Genomic DNA, 20054 nt, shown 5'->3' on the forward strand with positions numbered 1-20054 from the left:
TGTATGTGTGTTCCCAGGATCTATATAAAATTAATTCAACAGATTGCAATGAGGAAGGCCTTCTCTCCTCAAGCCTGTCTGGTACTGTCAGCACTCACTCCCAATCAGACAAGGTTCTGCTGATCTTGACTCTCTCAGCCTACTGCCCAAAGGGAAAGGTCAACCTGCTTACTCCTGTTTCTGACTCCCAGCAGTACAGCAGCAGCACATGGGTATCCAGAGAGAAGAACAGAACCACAGTATTTGTACCAGACTTCACTGTTTCTCCTTCTTGCCTGACAAAGGAAGATTCGGACTATGGAATCCCATTTCATACTCCATTTTGCCTCCCCCAAGCAGTTGCAGGTGATGCCCAGGTACCACCAGTGGAGAAGTAGGACACAATATGACAAATATTCATGCCTACAAGGTAAATTGAGTGAAAATCATAGGAATCAGCAAAACATACTTAATAATATATCACTAAATATAATTTCTCCAGTTAAAAGGAGCATAAGCTACTCAGCTATTAAAAACAACAAATTCATGAAATTCTTAGGCAAATGGATGGAACTAGAAAATATCATCCTGAGTGAGGTAACCCAATCACAAAAGAACACACATGGTATGCACTCACTGAGAAGTAGATATTAATCCAAAAGCTCAGAATAACCAAGATACAATTCACAGACCACATGAAGCTCAAGAAGAAGGAAGACCAAAGTGTAGATGCTCTAGTCCTTCTTAGAAGGAGAAACAAAATACTCATGGGGACAAATATGGAGAAAAAATGTAGAGCAGAGACTAAAGGAAAGGCCATCCAGAGACTCTACCTGGGGATCCATCCCATATATAATTACCAAACCCAAACACTGTTGCACATGCCAAGAAGTGCTTGCTGACAGGAGCCTGATATAGCTGTCTCCCGAGAAGCTCTGCCAGAGCCTGACAAATACAGAGGTGGATGCTCACAACCAAAAATTGGACTAAGCACAGGGACCCCAATGGAGGAGTTAGGGAAGGGACTGAAGGAGCTGACAGGGTTCGCAACCTCATAGGAAAAGCAACAATATCAACCAGACCCCTGCCCCTCCAGAGCTCGATGGGACTAAACCACCAACCAAAGATTACACATGAAGCAACCCATGGCTCCAGCCACATATGTAGCAGAGGATGGCCTTGATGGCCTTCAATGAGATGAAAGACCCTTGGTTCTGTGAAGACTTGATGCCCCAGTGTAGGGGAATGCCAGGGCTCCCGGGAAGGTGGAAGTGGGTGAGTGGGTGGGTGAGGGGAAACCAGAAAAGGGAATAACATTTGAAATGTAAGTAAAGAAAATATCCATTAAAGAAATGAAAGAAAAAAAGGCTTTCACCATTTCCAGTTCATTCTTACTGTTTCATGCTGTGGTTAAGGATGTAAGTTCTGGATCTGCTCCCCTCTGGAAACTGAGTTCGGAGGTACCCTATGGAGGGCACAGATTGCAGAGCAGAAGGTAGGAGAACCCGCCCACAGCCCTAGGCCTTAGAAGCACATCTGGCAGTTGAGAGCCCCCCAGAGGGCACCTGGCAGCCAGACCCTACCCCTGCGGAGAACCACTCCCCTTCCACCTCTGGCCCGGATACCAGTGGCTCTAGCAGTCTCCCAGCCGATCTGCTCCCCTCTGGAAACTGAGTTCGGAGGCACCCTAGGGAAGGCACAGACCGCAGAGCTGCAGAGGCACCCAAGAGACGTCAAAGACCCTAGAGCTGCACGTATCCTAGTGAGGACACGGCCCTCAGAGCAGTAGAGCAGGGAACACCATATCTCGAAGCATCATAGAGGAGCAACTACATTCAGAATAGCAAACACCTAGCTGGTCTACCACTGTGGAGACTCCATATCCTGAAATATCCTAGAAGAGCCACTGAACCCACAGCAGCTGGAGCTCAGGATCATAGAGTCATCCATACCCCGAGGAGTTCTGATACAACCAAGATAACTGAAAAGGCAGACTCCAGTCAGAACCAGTGAATGCGAGTAGAACTACAGCTAACCAAATGGCGAAAGGCAAGCGCAGGAATGTAAAAAACAGAAACCAAAGCTACTTGGCATCACCAGAAACCAGTTCCCCCACCATAAGAAGTCCTGATCACCACATCACACCAGAAAAGCAGGACCCAGAATTAAAATCACTTCTCATGATGATGTTACAGGACTTTCAGAAGGTCATAAATAACACTCTCAAAGAATTTGAGGAGAACACAGGTAAACAGGTAGAAGCCCTTAAAGAAATGCAAGAAAACACAACCAAACAGATGAAGGAATTAAACAAAACTGTCCAGGATCTAAAAATGGAAGTAGAAGCAATAAAGAAATCTCAAAAAGAGTCTACTCTGGAGATAGAAAACCTAAAAAAAAGACCAGAGGTCATAGATGCAAGGATTACCAACAGAATACTAGAGATAGAAGAGAGAATCTCATGTGCAGAAGACACCATGGAAAACATTGACACAACTGTCAAAGAAAAATGCAAAATGCAAAAAGCTCCTAACCCAAAACATCCAGGAAATCCAGGACACAATGAGAAGACCAAACCTAAGTATAATAGGTATAGATGAGGGTGAAGACTCTCAACTTAAAGGGCCAGTAAATATCTTCAACAAAATTATAGAGGAAAACTTCCCTAACCTAAAGAAAGAGATGTCCATAAATATACAAGAAGCCTACAGAACCCCAAATAGACTAGACCAAAAAAGAAATACCTCTCATCCCATAATAATCAAAACATCAAATATACAAAACAAAGAAAAAATACTAAAAGCAGTAAGGGAAAAAGGTGAAGTAACATATAAAGGCAGACCTGTAAGAATTACACCAGACTTCTCACAAGAGACTATAAAAGCCAGAAGATCCTGGACTGATATCATACAGGCCCTAAGAGAACACAAACGCCAGCCCAGACTACTGTACCCAGCAAAACTCTCAATCAATATTGATGGAGAAACCAAAATATTCCATGACAAATCCAAATTTACACAATATCTTATCACAAATCCAGCCCTTCAAAGAATAATTGGTGGAAAACTCCAACACAAGGAGGGAAACTACAACCTAGAAAAAGCAAGAAAGTAATCTTCTAACAACCCTAAAAGAAGGTAGCTATACAAACATAACACAACCACCAATAACAAAAATAACAGGAAACAACATTCATTTTTCCTTAATATCTGTTAATATCAATGGACTCAATTCTCCAATAAAAAGACATAGACTATCAGATTGGATACATAAACAGGACCCAACATTTTGCTGCATACAGGAAACGCACCTTTCTGAAAAAGACAGACACTACCTCAGAGTAAAAGGTTGGAAGACAATCTTCCAAGCAAATGGCCCCAAGAAACAAGCTGGAGTGGCAATTCTGGTATCAAATAAACTAGTTTTTCAACCAAAAGTAATCAAAAAAGATAAAGAAGGACACTTCATATTCATCAAAGGAAAAGTGCACCAAGAGGAACTTGCAATTCTCAACATCGATGCTCCAAATGTAAGGGCACCCACATACATAAAAGAAACTTTATTAAAACTTAAAGCATACATTGCACCTCACACAATAATAGTGGGAGATTTCAACACCCCACTCTCAGCTATGGACAGATCGTGGAAACAGAAACTAAATCGAGACACAATGAAACTAACAGAAGTTATGGACCAATTGGACTTAACTGACATCTATAGAACATTTCATCCTAAAACAAAAGAATATGCCTTTTTATCAGCACCTCATGGTACCTTCTCCAAAATAGACCATATAATTGGTCACAAAACAGGCCTCAACAGATACAAAAAGATTGAAATAATCCCTTGTACCCTATCAGACCACCATGGACTAACACTTGTCTTTGACTTGGACAAAAACAACAGAAAGCCCACATACACTTGGCAACTGAACAATGCTCTACTCAATGATAACTTGGTCAAGGAAAAAATAAAGAAAGAAATTAAAGACTTTTTAGATTTAAATGAAAATGAGGACACATCATATCAAAATTTGTGGGACTCCATGAAAGTAGTTCTAAGAGGAAAAGTCATAGCTCTAAGTGCCCACAAAAAGAAAATGGAAAGAATGTACCTTAATAAATTGACAGCACACCTGAAAGAGTTAGAACAAAAAGAAGCTAATATACCCAAGAGGACTAGACGGCAGGAAATAATCAAACTTAGGGCTGAAATCAAACAAGTTGAAACAAAAAGAACTATACAAAATCTCAACAAAACCAGGAGCTGGTTCTTTGAGAAAATCAACAAGATAGACAAACCTTTAGCCAGACTAACCAAAGGGCACAGAGACAATACTCAAATTAATAAAATCAGAACTGGAAAGGGAGACATAACAACAGAAACAGAGGAAATTTAAAAAATCATCAGATCCTACTACAAAGGCCTATACTCAACAAAATTGAAAAATCTGGATGAAATGGACAATTTTCTAGATAGATACCAGGTACCAAAGTTAAACGAGGAGCAGATAAATCATCTAAACAGTCGCATAACCCCTAAAGAAATAGAAGCAGTCATTAAAAACATCCCCACCAAAAAAAGTCCGGGACCAGATGGTTTTAGTGCATAATTCTATCAGACCTTCCAGGAAGACCTAATACCAATTCTCTTCAAACTATTCCACAGAATAGATACAGAAGGAACACTACCCAATTCATTCTATGAAGCTACAATTATGCTCATACCTACGCCACACAAAGACCCAAAAAAGAAGGAGAACTACAGACCAATCTCTCTTATGAATATCAATGCAAAAATACTCAATAAAATTCTCTCAAACCAAATCCAACAACACATCAAAGCAATCGTCCATCATGATCAAGCAGGCGTTATCCCAGGAATGCAGGGATGGTTCAATATTCGGAAATCCATCGATGTAATCCACTACATAAATAAACTCAAAGAGAAAAACCACATGGTCATATCACTAGATGCTGAGAAAGCATTTGACAAAATACAACATCCCTTCATGTTAAAAGTCTTGGAAAGATTAGGAATTCAAGGTCCATACCTAAACATAGTAAAAGCAATATACAGCAAGCCAGTAGCCAACATCAAACTAAATGGAGAGAAACTTGAAGCAACCCCACTAAGATCAGGGACTAGACAAGGCTGCCCACTCTCACCCTACCTATTCAATATAGTACTGGAAGTCCTAGCTAGAGCAATTAGACAACAAAAGGAAGTCAAAGGTATACAAATTGCAAAGGAAGAAGTCAAAATTTCACTATTTGCGGATGATATGACAGTATACTTAAGTGACCCTAAAACTTTCACCAGAGAACTCCTAAACCTGATAAACTACTTCAGTAAAGTGGCTGGATATAAAATCAACTCAAACAAATCAGTAGCCTTCCTATACTCAAAAGATAAACAGGCTGAGAAAGAAATTATGGAAATGACACCCTTCACAATAGTTACAAATAATATAAAATATCTTGGAGTGAATCTAACTAAGCAAGTGAAATATCTGTATGACAAGAACTTCAAGTCTCTGAAGAAAGAAATTGAAGAAGATCTCAGAAGATGGAAAAATCTCCCATGCTCCTGGATTGGCAGGATTAATATAGTAAAAATGGCCATCTTGCCAAAAGCAATCTATAGATTCAATGCAATCCCCATCAAAATTCCAAATCAATTCTTCATAGAGATAGACAGAGCAATTTGCAAATTTATTTGGAACAACAAAAAACCCAGGATAGAGAGAACTATTCTCAACAACAAAAGAACTTCTGGGGGAATCACCATCCCTGACCTCAACCTATACTACAGGGCAATAGTAATAAAAACTGCATGGTATTGGTACAGAGATAGGCATGAAGATCAATGGAATAGAACTGAAGACCCAGAAATGAGCCCACATACCTATGGTCACTTAATCTTTGACAAAGGAGCTAAAACCATCCAGTGGAAAAGGACAGCATTTTCAGCAAATGGTGTTGGTTCAACTGGAGGTCAACATGTAAAAGAATGCAAATTGATCCATTCATATCTCCTTGTACAAAGCTCAAATCCAAGTGGATAAAAGACCTTCACTTAAAACCAGATACACTGAAACTAATAGAAGAGAAGGTGGGAAAGACCCTTGAACACCTAGGCACAGGGGAAAAGTTCCTGAACAGAACACCAATAGCTTATGCTCTAAGATCAAGAATTGACAAATGGGACCTCATCAAATTGCAAAGCGTCTGTAAGGCAAAGGACATAGTCAATAAGACAAATCGGCAACCAACAGATTGGGAAAAGATCCTAATCAATCCTATATCCGATAGAGGGCTAATATCCTAGATATACAAAGAACTCAAGAAATTATACTCCAGACAACCATATAACCCTATTAAAAAATGGGGTACAGAGCTAAACAAAGAATTCTCAACAGAGGAAACTCGAATGGCTGAGAAACACCTTAAGAAATGCTCCACTTCCTTAGTCATCAGGGAAATGCAAATCAAAACAACCCTGAGATACCACCTCACACCAATCAGAATGGATAAGATCAAAAACTCAGGTGATAGTAGATGCTGGCGAGGATTCAGAGAAAGAGGAACACTCCTTCATTGTTGGTGGGATTGCAAGCTGGCACAACCACTCTGGAAATCAGTCTGGCAGTTCCTCAGAAAACTGGACATAGCATTACCTGAGGATCCAGCTATAGCACTCCTGGGCATATACCCAGAAGATGCTCCAACATATAATAAAAACATATGCTCCACTATGGTCATAGCAGCCTTATTTATAATAGATAGAAGCTGGAAAGAACCAAGATGTCCCTCAACAGAGGAATAGATACAAAAAATGTGGTACATCTACACAATGGAGTATTACTCAGCTATTAAAAATAATGAATTTGAGAAATTTTTAGGTAAATGGATGGATCTAGAAATTATCATCCTGAGTGAGTTAACCCAATCCCAAAAGAACACACAGGGTATTTACTCACTGTTAAGCGGATGTTAGCCCCAAAGCTAGGATTAGCGAAGACTCAACCAGCAGACCACATGAATCTGATGAAGAAGGAAGACCAAGAGGGGATGCCTCATTTCTACTTAGAACAAGTAACAAAAATGCTCAAGGGAGCAAATATGGAAACAAAACATTGGACAGAAACTGAAGGAGGGGCCATCAGGAGACCACTCTACCTTGGTATTCATCCCATGTACAGCCACCTAAGCTAAACACTGTTGTGGATGGCTGGAAGTGCATAATCTGAGGAACATGATATAGATGTCTCCTTAGAGGTCTGCCAAAGACTAACACACTCAAAGGACGATGCTCACAGTTAACCACTGATATGATCAGGGGTTTCCTAATAGAGAACTTAAGGAGCAGAAAGAACTGAAGGAGCAGAAAGGATTTGCGACCCCAGGAGGAAAGCAACAATACCAAACAACCAGAGCCCCCCAGGTTCTAAACCACCAGCCAGGGAACACATAGGGAGGTACCCAAAACTCCAGTGGTATATGGAGGGGAGGATGGCCTTGTCAGACATAGGTGGAAGAGGAGTTTCTTGGTCCCATAAAAAATAAACACAGAGTGGGGGAGGGAATGTGAGGGTGGGGAGGGGATAGTGGGGGGGGTAGATGTGGTCACTGCCTCATAGAAGCATGAGGAGTGGGATGGGATGGGAGGTTTCTGGGTGATGGGAGGAAATGGGGTTAGGGGATAAAATCTGAATTGTAAATATTACAACCAATTTTCAAAAGGGGGGAAAAAAGAAAAGTTGTTAGAACCAACATCTTTAAAAAGAATGTCAGCCCCCTAAGGGGGGAAAATTTTTTTTTCTTGATATAAAACTTGTTCTGAGAATTGTATACTGCAGAATACACAACCTTGGTGTATCTACTCATCAAGCATACTGAGCAGACCTGCCCAAACCTCCAATGTCCTGGAATTCCATCTAGATTCAGTGAAGACACAGCATCAGAGGCTTATCAACTTACTCTTCCCCTCACCCCTCTTCTAATATCTCAACGCCCATAATCAGCATAAGAAGTTAAAGAAGAATCAGCGCCACTATTCCCTGGGCTTGGGGACTAAGGTGGTTAATATTGGTCTGTCTTTCTAGGGAAAAGTAGTGGTCTTGTTGGAACAGGGAGGATTAGCTAGGACTTATTGCATAGCCATAACCTATTGGTAGAAATCTGTATAATTATTATCAAGATGAAGTTATAATTTCTTAAATGGTACAAAACTTACTTTGATTTCAAATTTAAGGTTTTCATTGGCACGAGCTTCTTATTAATATAAAAGTGAGATGAATATTGATACTCTCATGGACAATGTGCCTGTATAACACATTTAGGAATACAAGGCCTAGACCCAGTCCTTCTCTAACCTTTTTAACTGATTTGGGACGGTTAACCTATGAGTTAAGGGACTATAGCAAATTCATGGCTTTGAGTTTATTGTTAGGAGGTTTCCCATATTTTATTTAGAAATAGCTGAGAGGAGTGAACAGACAACAGTCCAGGTGACCTTACATGGATAGTTGGTTTTCAAAACGTCAGAAGTCCATAGAATTGACGCTACAAATATTTCTATATTAATGTTCATTCTGATTAGAGACCTGTCTGCTCCTGACAGCTTCCTGTTGTGGATTCTAAGAAGAAATTGAGCATCCTTGGTGTTATGCCAGTTGTGTGGTGACAGCCACTAGGCAAGAATTGCCTCTTTCCATCTACAGACAAATTACTGTCCAGAAGAGGACACACATGCAGAATAATCGACTGATTATATCTGCCTAGACAGAGTAATCAGCCCTTAATAATCCTGCATCACTAAGGCCTGTCAGATGACTCTGGGCCAGAAGGCTGAAGATTTGATGCTCCAACGTTCGGTAGTATAGGGGCTTTTCAGGTGTTCAGAGGTCTCTATAAATTGGCTAAGTTTTAGAAGCTACGTTTAGTGCTCCCCATAACTTCAGTTAACTCAGTCAGTCTGGATTTCTGACAGGGTTGAAGACCCATAGTCTCATAGCCAATCCTGGCTATTTACTTTGAGAGAAAAGATCTGAGTATACAGTTTTCAGCTGACATTCACTCTAAAGCCAAAAAAAAAAAAAAAAAAAAAAAAAGCCAGGATCAAAAAGTAAGTGTTTTAGTTAGAATAGATGACAGAGGTTCTGGTTAGTCAACAAAATGATGGACTGGGTATTAGGACTATCTTGTACCTCACTGGTACAATTAGGAATAAGTATGCTCTAACTGTATTTTGAGAGAAAAGTTTTACTTTAACAGGAAGAGTGATATGTAGGAGGAGCTAAGTGGGAAGGAGTATTGAGAGGAAGAGATGGAGTAAGGAGAGAAGATGAAGGAGAGGAGAAGCTAGGTGGTGAGAGACAGAAAGAGAGAGGGGGCATGGAGGCACATGTTCACATGTCCCCACCAGTCAAAGATAGTTTTTATATCTAGGTTGGGTATTGTGTTACGCTTCTGATTGAGCATTACCAAACTTATAAATCCTTTGATTAACATTTAAAAAAATTATATAAAAGCAAAAAGGAAAGGGGGGGCAAGGGACAGGGGTTTTCTAGGGAGGGGAAATGTGGAAAGGGGAAGGCATCTTAAATGTAAATAAAATATTAAATAAAAATAATATTTTTTTAAAAAAGGATGTAAGTGCTTAGCTTTATGTTCTGCCCTCCCATGTCTCCTGTCTGCTGCCAGGCATTCCCACCAAAATGAAACCTTTCCCCTTCTGAAACCACAGCCCAAAGAAAACTCTCCCTACTAAAAGTTTCCTTGGTCATAGTGTTTACAGAAAATTTAAAAATATTGAGCTTCTCTAAGGGTATCAACAGTAATATTTTAGAGAGTTAATGCGCCGGGCGGTGGTGGCGCACGCCTTTAATCCCAGCACTTGGGAGGCAGAGGCAGGCGGATTTCTGAGTTCGAGGCCAGCCTGGTCTACAGAGTGAGTTCCAGGACAGCCAGGGCTACACAGAAAAACCCTGTCTCAAAAAACCAAAAAAAAAAAAAAAAAAAAAAAAAAAAAAGAGAGAGACTTAATGCATCTTTTAGTCGTTTGTTCAATACTATCCCTGATACATCTTTATTTTTAACTTTCAAGTTGACTAATTTCCTATACGTCCATATAACTAGTTAAATACTGTTTTCAAGTGCATTTTTGAAACCTTTTTGGTAGAATCCAAGTACTCAAACATAGGAGCCTCTAGATGTCATGCTCATCAAACCATCACAAATGGAAAACACTTCATGATGTGGGCAAAGGTAAAGACTTTTAAAATATGACTCCTATCACTCAAGAAATAGTAAAACTGACGAATAAGATCTCATGAAATTAAAACTACTTCTTTAAAGCAAAACAAACAATTCAGTACAGAGACATTGCACATAATGGAATAAAAGCTTTTTTAGCTGCACATCTAGAAAAAATTCTAATCAAAGAACTCAAGCCAATAACAAAAATCCCTAAATAACAAGAAGGTAAACAGTGCAGTCAATAAGCAGGCTAAATAACTGTAGATAGTTTTCCAGAGCTGAAATGCAAGTGCCCAGTAAACACATAACAATGCTCAATCAATGAAGCAATAAGTACAAATTAAAAATTATATATTGAATCAATCTCATTGAATGATTATGGTAGTCATTTGTAACCCGCGTGATCATCTCGCCAGGAAGAACGCACTTGGGCACCAGGATCCTTCTGCAGCAAGTGTTTATTGCAATGGAAAGAGGAAGACAAAGGACCCCAAACGGTGCCAGCTTAAATAGTCCTTAAAGCAGCGTGTACATACTTGATTGGCTGCTCGCTCATTACCCATATGATGTCCCAGGTTGGGCCGTGAGTTGGCGCGCTCCTAGCCCTTGCGCATGCACGTGGAACCTATCCACCAAAATCATCAGCGAACCAGGCAGTGGCGCAGCCTGTAAGGCCTCTGCCTGCAGAGGGCGTGGCTCTCTACATCTCCCCCTTTTTGTTTTATTAATTGGGTAGGGTGAATCAGTTGTATCTGAGTGCAACTGTACAGTGAGGGAAAAACAGAGGCCTGATCCCCTGTGCAAATGGAGATATTGTAATGGGTTTCTTCTCTTATCGTCGCACAATGAGTAATACTCCCCATACCCATCCCAATGCCTTTTGTTGGGGAAAGGAGGCCTCCTCTCCATGACATCCGGCGGCCGTCCGTGTGCATAGAGGGGGCTATGGCATCAAACCTTTGTGCAATCAGGCATGTTTTCGGGAAATCTATCCACGTCTGTGGAACATTCCTAGTCGAGTGCTCACTCGACAACCTCAACTGGTAATACGGCACTCCTCAAGGGCTCATGTTAGAGGCCCAGTAAAGGCCAGGAACGCCTATCCCAGTGCAATGAGGCGAAGCCTCGATGGGGTGCAAAGGCTGTTTGTGGCTAAGCAGTAAAGGCAACTTTTCACCGCTACTTGGAGATGTAGATTCAGTTTTTCCTCAGCATAGATAACCACACTGCTGGATTGGCTCCCTGTTCCATGGCCATAAGCACCTGGGCAATGATGGCCTTGTCACGTTTTTGTTGAGCTTTGAGCTTGCAGACCAACCAGAGCATGAACACTAAACCACAGCATAGGGCTGTACCAAACAGGCCTACCCCCACCAACTCCTTAAAGAAGGAAAAGGCCAAAGAGATCCAGGAGGAAAATCCTTCAGTCAGCGACAGGTCAACTCGTGTTGCGTTGATGGTCACAATTGCTGCTCTCAACGACTCCATGGTTTCCTCAAATCCTTCGGACCAGTTTCCTGTAAGATATAGAGACAATTTTCTAGGCAAATTGGCAGCTCGAGTAAAATTTTCATACTGTACGCTAGTAATGCAAAGCGCTCCAAGCTTTCTTTCACATCCCAATATGGTCAATTGAAAGCAGATGTCTAATCTCTCTTCCATTAAATCAAGGTGCTGGTTAACAACCATCAGCCCGCCTTTTAACTGGGATGTAGCAGATGCATGGGTATTCATAGCCTCCGCAACTGTAGCTGATAACTGGTTGACTATTGTACTTGTTTGTACTGTTATGGCCATGGCAAATCCAGCATCGGTCGCAGCAACGGCTGCAAGAGATATAGCCGTTACAATGGTTGCAGTAATTCTGAAGTCTCTTTTCTGTCGAAATAGGGACAAGGTAGAGGGGGTCTCCACTGGAACTGGAATCCATTGTGGAACGCTAGCAACCATGGCCCAGGACGCCCTTCGGGTATCCCAGCATGGAGACATTTCACAAGTCTCATTGGTGCAGTCTATAAATGAATTATTTGAAAGAATAAACAAGAAAGGGGGATAAACACAGACAGGGATAGGTAAAAAATCTGTCTGATTAATCAGGGTTTTATTCACTCCGGTGACCAACTGAGTTACATTTGTTAATTGTGGAGCCTGATCACCTTCCTGCTTCACCATGGTTCCATTAATAACTCCCGTAAAGGATGTCCTTCCAGCCGCACCACCTTGAAGAAATACTAGGGGGTTAAGAGCAGTACAACTACCATTAATTCCACAGAGTAGCCATTTGTGAAAAGGGTTCATATTATGGCCCTGTAAAAAAGGGCCTTCTCTCATTACCGTATCAGCTTTGGGGTCCAACATCATGTTGGGTGAGAAAGAGAAAGTCCTATTGGTATCTGCCCATCTTGTTATATGGGACTGACATTCAGACCAGGGCAGAATTCCTCCCTCATCTTCTACGCTACAAAGAGGGGAGACTTTAGGTTGACGGGGGTGCTCCCCGTCTGAGAAATTGGGTGGTAAAAATGTCCCGTTTAGCCAAACAGCTGGTTGCCAAAAGGATTATGAGAACTCAGTATGGTTATTGTTTCCCTTAATTGTCAGTTTCACCTATCCTCTCTTATCATAAAACCACCCCAAAGCCCTCCTCGAGAGAGGTATACAGTCTCCGTCCTCAGTTGTTTGAAAACAAAGAGAGCCTCTTTCTGACAAGGAGTGATTCTCACCTAATGGGGCCCTTGTAGGGTCATATGGCAAATAGGGAAGATCTAGAGTCTTATTTGTTGTAAAGATTTTAGGAAAAACTGCTGCATCATGTCTGACCGGCATAGGTTTTGGAAAGGCAGATAGAATAGCCCAACGATATTCTCCCCATATACTAGGAACCCAATTCTGGAGAATCATCGTGAGAACTGGAATTAACTTCCAAGGAATCCATCGGTTCATTTCCAAGTGTTAGGATCATTCTCGTCAATCTTTCAGGTAACCAGAACAGGTTATCTTCCTCCTGTGGAAAAACACAAACAGCTCCCCTGGATCTTATTAAAATGGGATCTGGGCCTTTCCATTGACCAGTCAGGACATCTTTCCATTTGACCATCTCCTTTGGCCTATCGGGCTCTAAACAATGACGGTCAGCCGCCGTATGGCTCTGACTGTCCAGATTTAGAAAATTAAGAGTAAAGAGTGCTATAGAGATGGTTACTCGTGGCACTAAGGGTAGAGCCTCCTCGACTCCCCCTTTTTGTCTTATTAAATAAGACTTGAGAGTGCGATGAGCTCGTTCTATAATGCCTTGTCCTTGAGGGTTATAAGGGAGACCCGTCAGATGGGTCACCCCCATTTGTCGACAGAATTGTCCAAACTTTTGAGAAGTGTAAGCTGGTCCATTGTCAGTTTTAAGGATTTTAGGCTTTCCCCAGGCACTCCATGCCTCGAGACAATGCTGAATAACATGGGCCGCTTTTTCTCTGGCTAATGGAGAAGCAAATATAATTCCAGAACAAGTATCAGTGGAAACATGTAAATATTGCAATTTGCCAAAAGATGGGATGTGAGTAACATCCATTTGCCAGATCTGTAGTGGCCGGATTCCTCGAGGGTTAATTCCAACATGAGGCACAGGTAAGAATTGACAGCAATTTTGACATTGAGTCACTATATCTCTAGCTTCTTTTCTAGTTATGTCAAATCGACGACGTAACGTCTCAGCTGTCACATGAAATCTTTTATGAAAGTCTTTAGCCAAGTCCAATTTTGGCGAAAGGGCAATCGTAATCAACTTTGTGGCCCAATCTGCCAGGTCATTTCTGCAGGACATGGGTCCAGGTAGACCTCAGTGAGCCCTAATATGTGTAATAAAAACAGGAAATCTTCTATTAACCAAGGTAAGCTGAATCTTTTGCAAAACTTCTACAAGTCTACTGGATGTCTTAATTAACCCAGCTACTTCTAATGCCTTTACTGCATTAACCACATAGAAGGAATCTGAAACAATATTTAAGGGACCTGGAAAAATTTCCAGAACCTCTAACACCACTAAACATTCCACAATTTGAGGTGAGGTTTCATGGTATTGTTTGGATGTGACTTTGTTATTAACCACATAGGCACCCACTCCTGTTTTTGACCCATCTGTATGAACTACCATTCCATCTAGGAGTGGTTCCTGAGATACAATGTGTGGAAATACAATAGCTTGAGTTAAGGCAAATTGCAAAATGGGATGTTTGCGATAATGATTATCTATCTGACCATTAAAGGAAGTGACCAACACTGTCCAAATATCAGAAGTAGCAGTTAATATTTGGACTTGATGGGCAGTATAAGGCACTATTAAAACCCTAGGTTCCCTTCCAAAATGGGTAATGGCTGCTTTTAGCCCACGAAGGGCAAGCTGAGCAACTGCATCTGGATACCATTCAATAATCTTTGTGGGAGAAGCATTGGGATGAACCCATAACAAGGGTCCCTCCTGCCATAACGCAGCAGTTGGTAAGTATCTAGTTTTAAAAACACATAAGTCAAAGGCTTTGGTTTCATCTATGCGTTTTAGCTGGGCATCTTGTAAGGCATTTTCTACCACTTGTAGGGTGCGGCTTGCAGCCGGTGTTAAGGCTCTTGGCGAGGAAATATGAGCATTCCCTTCCAAAATATCAAACAAAGGTTTTAATTCAGCAGAGGGAATTTTCAGGAATGGTCTCAACCAATTTATATCACCCAATAATTTTTGAAAATCATTCAAAGTGTGCAAATGGTCCCTTCGAATCTCTAATTTCTGAAGAACTATTTTTCCTGGGTAAATAACTGTCCCTAGAAAGGAGCCAATTTCTGAAATTTGAACCTTCTCAGTAGCAATATGCAGGCCCCATTGTCCCAGGGTTTTGAGCAATAAAGTGTATGAGGTTTGTAAAACAACTAACTCCTTATGACACATAAGAATGTCATCCATATAGTGGGCTAATAACAAAGAGGGAAACTGTTTTCTAACTGATTCAAGGGCCATTTGCACATACAACTGACACATAATAGGGCTATTGGCCATGCCCTGAGGCGAAACTTTCCACTGATATCCTTTGTCTGGTTCAAGGTGATTAACAGCAGGTAAGGTAATTGCAAATCTTTGCCTATCTTGTGAACATAAAGGAATGGAGAAAAAACAATCTTTAATGTCTATAATTATAATCCTCCATTGTTTAGGTAAAGCAGAAAGTAAAGGTAGGCCTCGTTGTACAGAGCCAAATAGCCGCATCTGTGCATTAATGGTCCTCAGATCATGGAGAAGTCTCCATTTTCCTGACTTCTTTTTTATGACAAAAATAGATGTATTCCAAGGAGAGGTGGAAGGCTCTAAATGACCAAGTTGTATTTGTTCTTTAATCAGCCTTGTAGCAGCTTCCAATTTCTCAGAGGATAGGGGCCATTGAGGAACCCACACGGCCTCCTCCGTAAGCCAGGGTATGGGCATAGAACCCTCAATGGCAAATAGGGAAAACCCAAACCTTGTCTTCCTGTATTAAACTCTTGTGACATTGGGCTTAATCTTCCTTGTTCTTTTCTGCCAAGGCCTTTTCCTTCCTTATATCCCATCTTTTTCATAATATCGATAGCTTGTTGAAAGTACTCATTAGTTAATGTTAATCCTAGGTCTTGTAAGATGTCTCTTCCCCAGAGATTAACGGGGAGAGGAAGCACATAAGGCATAAAGCTTCCTGTTTGACCTTCTGGTGCCTGCCAAGTCAATGAGCGTGAACTGACTGCAGGGCTGGCTTCATATCCCAACCCTTGTAAGGAGTGGGACGTTTGTGTAACAAGTCACACCTTAGGCCACCAGTTGGAGGAAATAATACTTTTATCAGCTCCTACCAAGTGAGCAAAATCAGTCCCTGAAGAACCAAGTCCCTTGGCACCTCTAGGCACCCTGGTGGATGGGAAACAATTATGTAAACTTGGAAAAACAACCAATTGAGCAATCCTATCTCTGGGATAGATAGAAAATATGCCTTCTGGACAAGAACAGAGAACTTGAAGTTCCCCGGTATAGTCTTGGTCTATCACACCAGGATGAACCACAAACCCTTTCAAGGTAAGAGAGGATCGACCTAGAATGAGGCCGATACTTCCCTCAGGCAGGGGACCTTTAAAATCAACCGTGATAGGTTGTACGCCCACATGAGGCATTAATAAGAATTGGGAGGTGGAACGGAGGTCCGGTCCTTTGGAGCCTCTTGCAGCTCTGCGGCTAGAGGTGTCCTCCGGTTGTTGACTCGTGTCCCATATTTTTTGTGGCCCTGGGATCTGGGGCCTGGAAACCCATTTTTTGGAATACCTTCATCTCTTTCAACTGGTGGGGAATCATGTTGAATAAGCTTTCCTAGAATATCTCTAACTGAACGACACTCATTAGCCCAATGATAACCTTTTTTGCATTTGGTACAAAGCCCTGGAGTTCTTTTTTGCGTGGAAGCATGACATTCTCATTTCAAATGACCCGGTTTTCCACAGTTATAGCAGACTTTACGGCTGCCAGGACTTGGGCGGTTTGGGCTTTGTAAGATAGCTGCTGCAAGGCCGGCATTAGTAAGCGGGCCTCCAAGTCCTCGGCAAACCTTTATCCAGTCTGTCAACCCTTTGTTTCTTCTAGGGGTAATGACTGCCTTGCACTCTGGTGAGGCATTTTCATACACCAGTTGTTCTATCAGTGGTTTAACTCGCTCTGGGTCTCCAAAAATCCTGCCTGCTGTTTCTGTCATCCTAGCCACAAAGTCTGAGAATGGCTCTTGGGGGTCCTGTAAAATTTTTGTTAGGTGCCCCCCGGCCTCACCTTTCTTTGAGAGGGCCTTCCATGTTTTAATAGCAGCAGCTGAAATTTGGCCATATGCTCCCGAATCGTAATTTGTTTGGTCATTAACAAACTGTCCTTGTCCTGTTAACAGTTCAAACGTCCACTCTCTTTGATTGCCTTCCACATTGGCATTGGCCCTTGCCTGTACTTGAGAAGCATCATGCCATAAGGTTTTCCATTCCATGTACTGTCCCATATTAGGGAGAGCAGCTTTTACTGTATTTTGCCAATCATTTGGAGTCATTGCCATAGTGGCAAGTCTCTCAAGCTGCATGACTGTGAAATTAGCATCAACTCCATATCTGTTAACTGATTCAGCAAGTTCCTTAATAGGGGTATATTCTACCGGTGCATGGACGTGACCTCCCTCCGCAATCTCAAACACCGGAAAGGCTTGTAATAACTTTCTTTTATCTCCCTTCGAAAGGAAAGAGTCTGAGCAGCGCTTCTCCGCATAAGGCGGAGGGGCACTGGGGACAATAGGTCGGGAGGGTGCAACAGGCTGAGAGGCTGTGCGGTTCTTATTTCCTGTTTTCTTTTGCTTTCGATTTTGTAGCAGCAGCTGCTCATCTGGATAGTAACTTTCCTCCTCATAACGGACTGCCTCTTCACCTAAGTCTTCCTCCTTAGAGGGGCTTAGTTCCTCTGACTCAGAGCTATTAATCCCTAAAGCCTCCAGTTCCTGTACCGGATAAAGAAATTTCCTTTCCAGCTTCCTTTCTCCCTCCTCACGCTTCTCCCCCAGGGCATCTTTTCTCTTATCTTTGTTCTCCTTACATTTCTCTCCCAGGGCATTCTTTCCCTTATCTTTCTCCTCCACAGACTGGGCATCTTTGGAAGGGGCTTTCATCTTAGGTATACCTTTTCTTTCTTTGTGAGCTCCCAAACTTTTATCCCGCTCTGTTTCTGACGCGCTGTCTTGTAACTCCTCTAACACTCCCTGACCTGCCGCTATAGTCGAGCAGCATTTCTTGTCCTGTAAACACGATCTCACAAGCCTCCACAGCGGTCTAGTCCCAGGCTTTAATTTCCCATTCTGCTGTTCTCTAATCAAGTCACCCTCCAGTTTGTCCCAGGAGGCGAGCATTAGCGACGCTGAGCATATATACCAGGGTGCCACGCGGTCTATCTCCTTCACAAACCCCTCCAATGTTTTTGTAGAGACTTTTAATTCATGCTGTCGCAAGAGTGACTGAAGCACCGTAATCACGGAATGTGAAGCCCCCATGCTGCTCTCTTATCTACAAGAGAAGCTGACACACAGGGAGGGGCACGGGCGGCTTATGTACATCCGTCTAACCACGCCCAAAGGCGGCAAGTCTCTTAACACCAGCCTTTATGGAAGCAAAATGAGACCAAAAGAAAGAGAATGAGCGCTACTAAAACCAGAGGGAATGCTACAACCGCTCCTGTCAATTGAGGTGAGAGATGGGACAAATCAAGACCAAACATGCCTTTCAGAGTTTACCTTTGTCCTGCATTTCTGAATTCTCTCCGAGATAACGGAGGATCTCCTCAGAGGTGGTGAGGCTTCCCGGCGTCCCGGGTTTCGGCACCAGCTGTAACCCGCGTGATCATCTTGCCAGCAAGAACGCACTCGGGCACCAGGATCCTTCTGCAGCAATCGTTTATTGCGATGGAAAGAGGAAGACAGAGGACCCCAAACGGTGCCAGCTTAAATAGTTCTTAAATCGGTGTGTACATGCTTGATTGGCTGCTCGCTCATTACCCATATGATGTCCCGGGTTGGGCCGTGAGTTGGCGCGCTCCCAGCCCTTGCGCATGAGCACGTAACCTATCCACCAAAATCATCAGCGAACCGGGCGGTGGCGCAGCCTGTAAGGCCTCCGCCTGCAGAGGGCGTGGCTCTCTACAATCATTAAGAAAGGAAATAACAAATGTTAACAAGGATGTGGATAAAAAGGTCCCTTTCAATACTACAGATAATCCAGCCATTAAGGACAGGAGTATGAGGATTTCTAAAAACAAAAACTAAAAAAATAGATCTATTGTAACTGTAATTCTTAGGGAGCTTTCTTCTACCCACTTTGTACTAAAATAATTGCAGGACATTTTGACACATTTTATCTAGCCTGTTCTAGCTCCCACGTAACAGACATAAAGACCTCTGGTTTTTATTAACAAGCTACAAGCATAAACTAGACAGGTTTTCAGCTATTCTAACCTTTTAAGGCTGCCCTATTTTCCATTAACTTTGCCTTTAATATGAATCTGGCCTTTGCTTGTCTGGTCCATGTGTGTCCTCATGTTTGCTCTCTCATCATGATCTCATGGCACATCCTCCTGTTCTAGCCACATGGATTCTCCACACCCTTATCTTTTCCTGGTTCTTCTTTCTCTCTGGTCTTCCTTGGACTACCCCTACACACATTTGATTCGGAAGTCCCACTCTATTCTTTTCTGTCCAGCTAAATGGCTAATCAGTTCTTTGTTGGGCAATCAAGTGATAGAAAAGGATATTTACAAAACACTGAGACAGATGATGCTTCATAAAAATAACAATATGAAAGTCCAGCCTGTACTCAACTCTCTGCCAATAAATCAGCATTTGAATAACATAAAGACAACCTTTACACAGTGCATGAGGGGATTATCCCAAGAATCTACCATATAACAAAGATACAACTCAGTGTACGACAGAGATGTTTACACATCCATGATACTGCTGTACTAGTCATGTTCATATTAATTACATTATGAAACCAACCTTGGTTGATATCCATCAACATATGAGTGAATGAAGAAATATGCATAATATAAGTTTCATCTATTAAGAAAATATTACATTGTTTTCAAGAAAATGCAACCAAATATAATTATATTAGTTGATTAGGTATACTGAGCCAGTCTTAGAAAGAGGCATAAGGCATGTTTTCTCTCATTTTTGATTCCCAGTTTTAATATACCTACAAAAAGTTATATGTGCAGATATGCTATGAATATAGATGTGA

At 41.9% G+C, this 20054-nt stretch overlaps 1 protein-coding gene across 1 annotated transcript; it reads right to left on the reverse strand.

Annotated features, from left to right (window-relative positions):
* Positions 1-16417: 16417 nt before the first annotated feature.
* LOC143438365 (igE-binding protein-like) lies at positions 16418-18310 on the reverse strand. The gene is given in 1 exon segment (XM_076923963.1): positions 16418-18310. A coding segment is annotated over 1 exon segment (1893 nt).
* Positions 18311-20054: the final 1744 nt, after the last annotated feature.

Source organism: Arvicanthis niloticus, chromosome 25, assembly GCF_011762505.2.
Source record: "Arvicanthis niloticus isolate mArvNil1 chromosome 25, mArvNil1.pat.X, whole genome shotgun sequence".
Lineage (NCBI taxonomy): Eukaryota > Metazoa > Chordata > Mammalia > Rodentia > Muridae > Arvicanthis > Arvicanthis niloticus.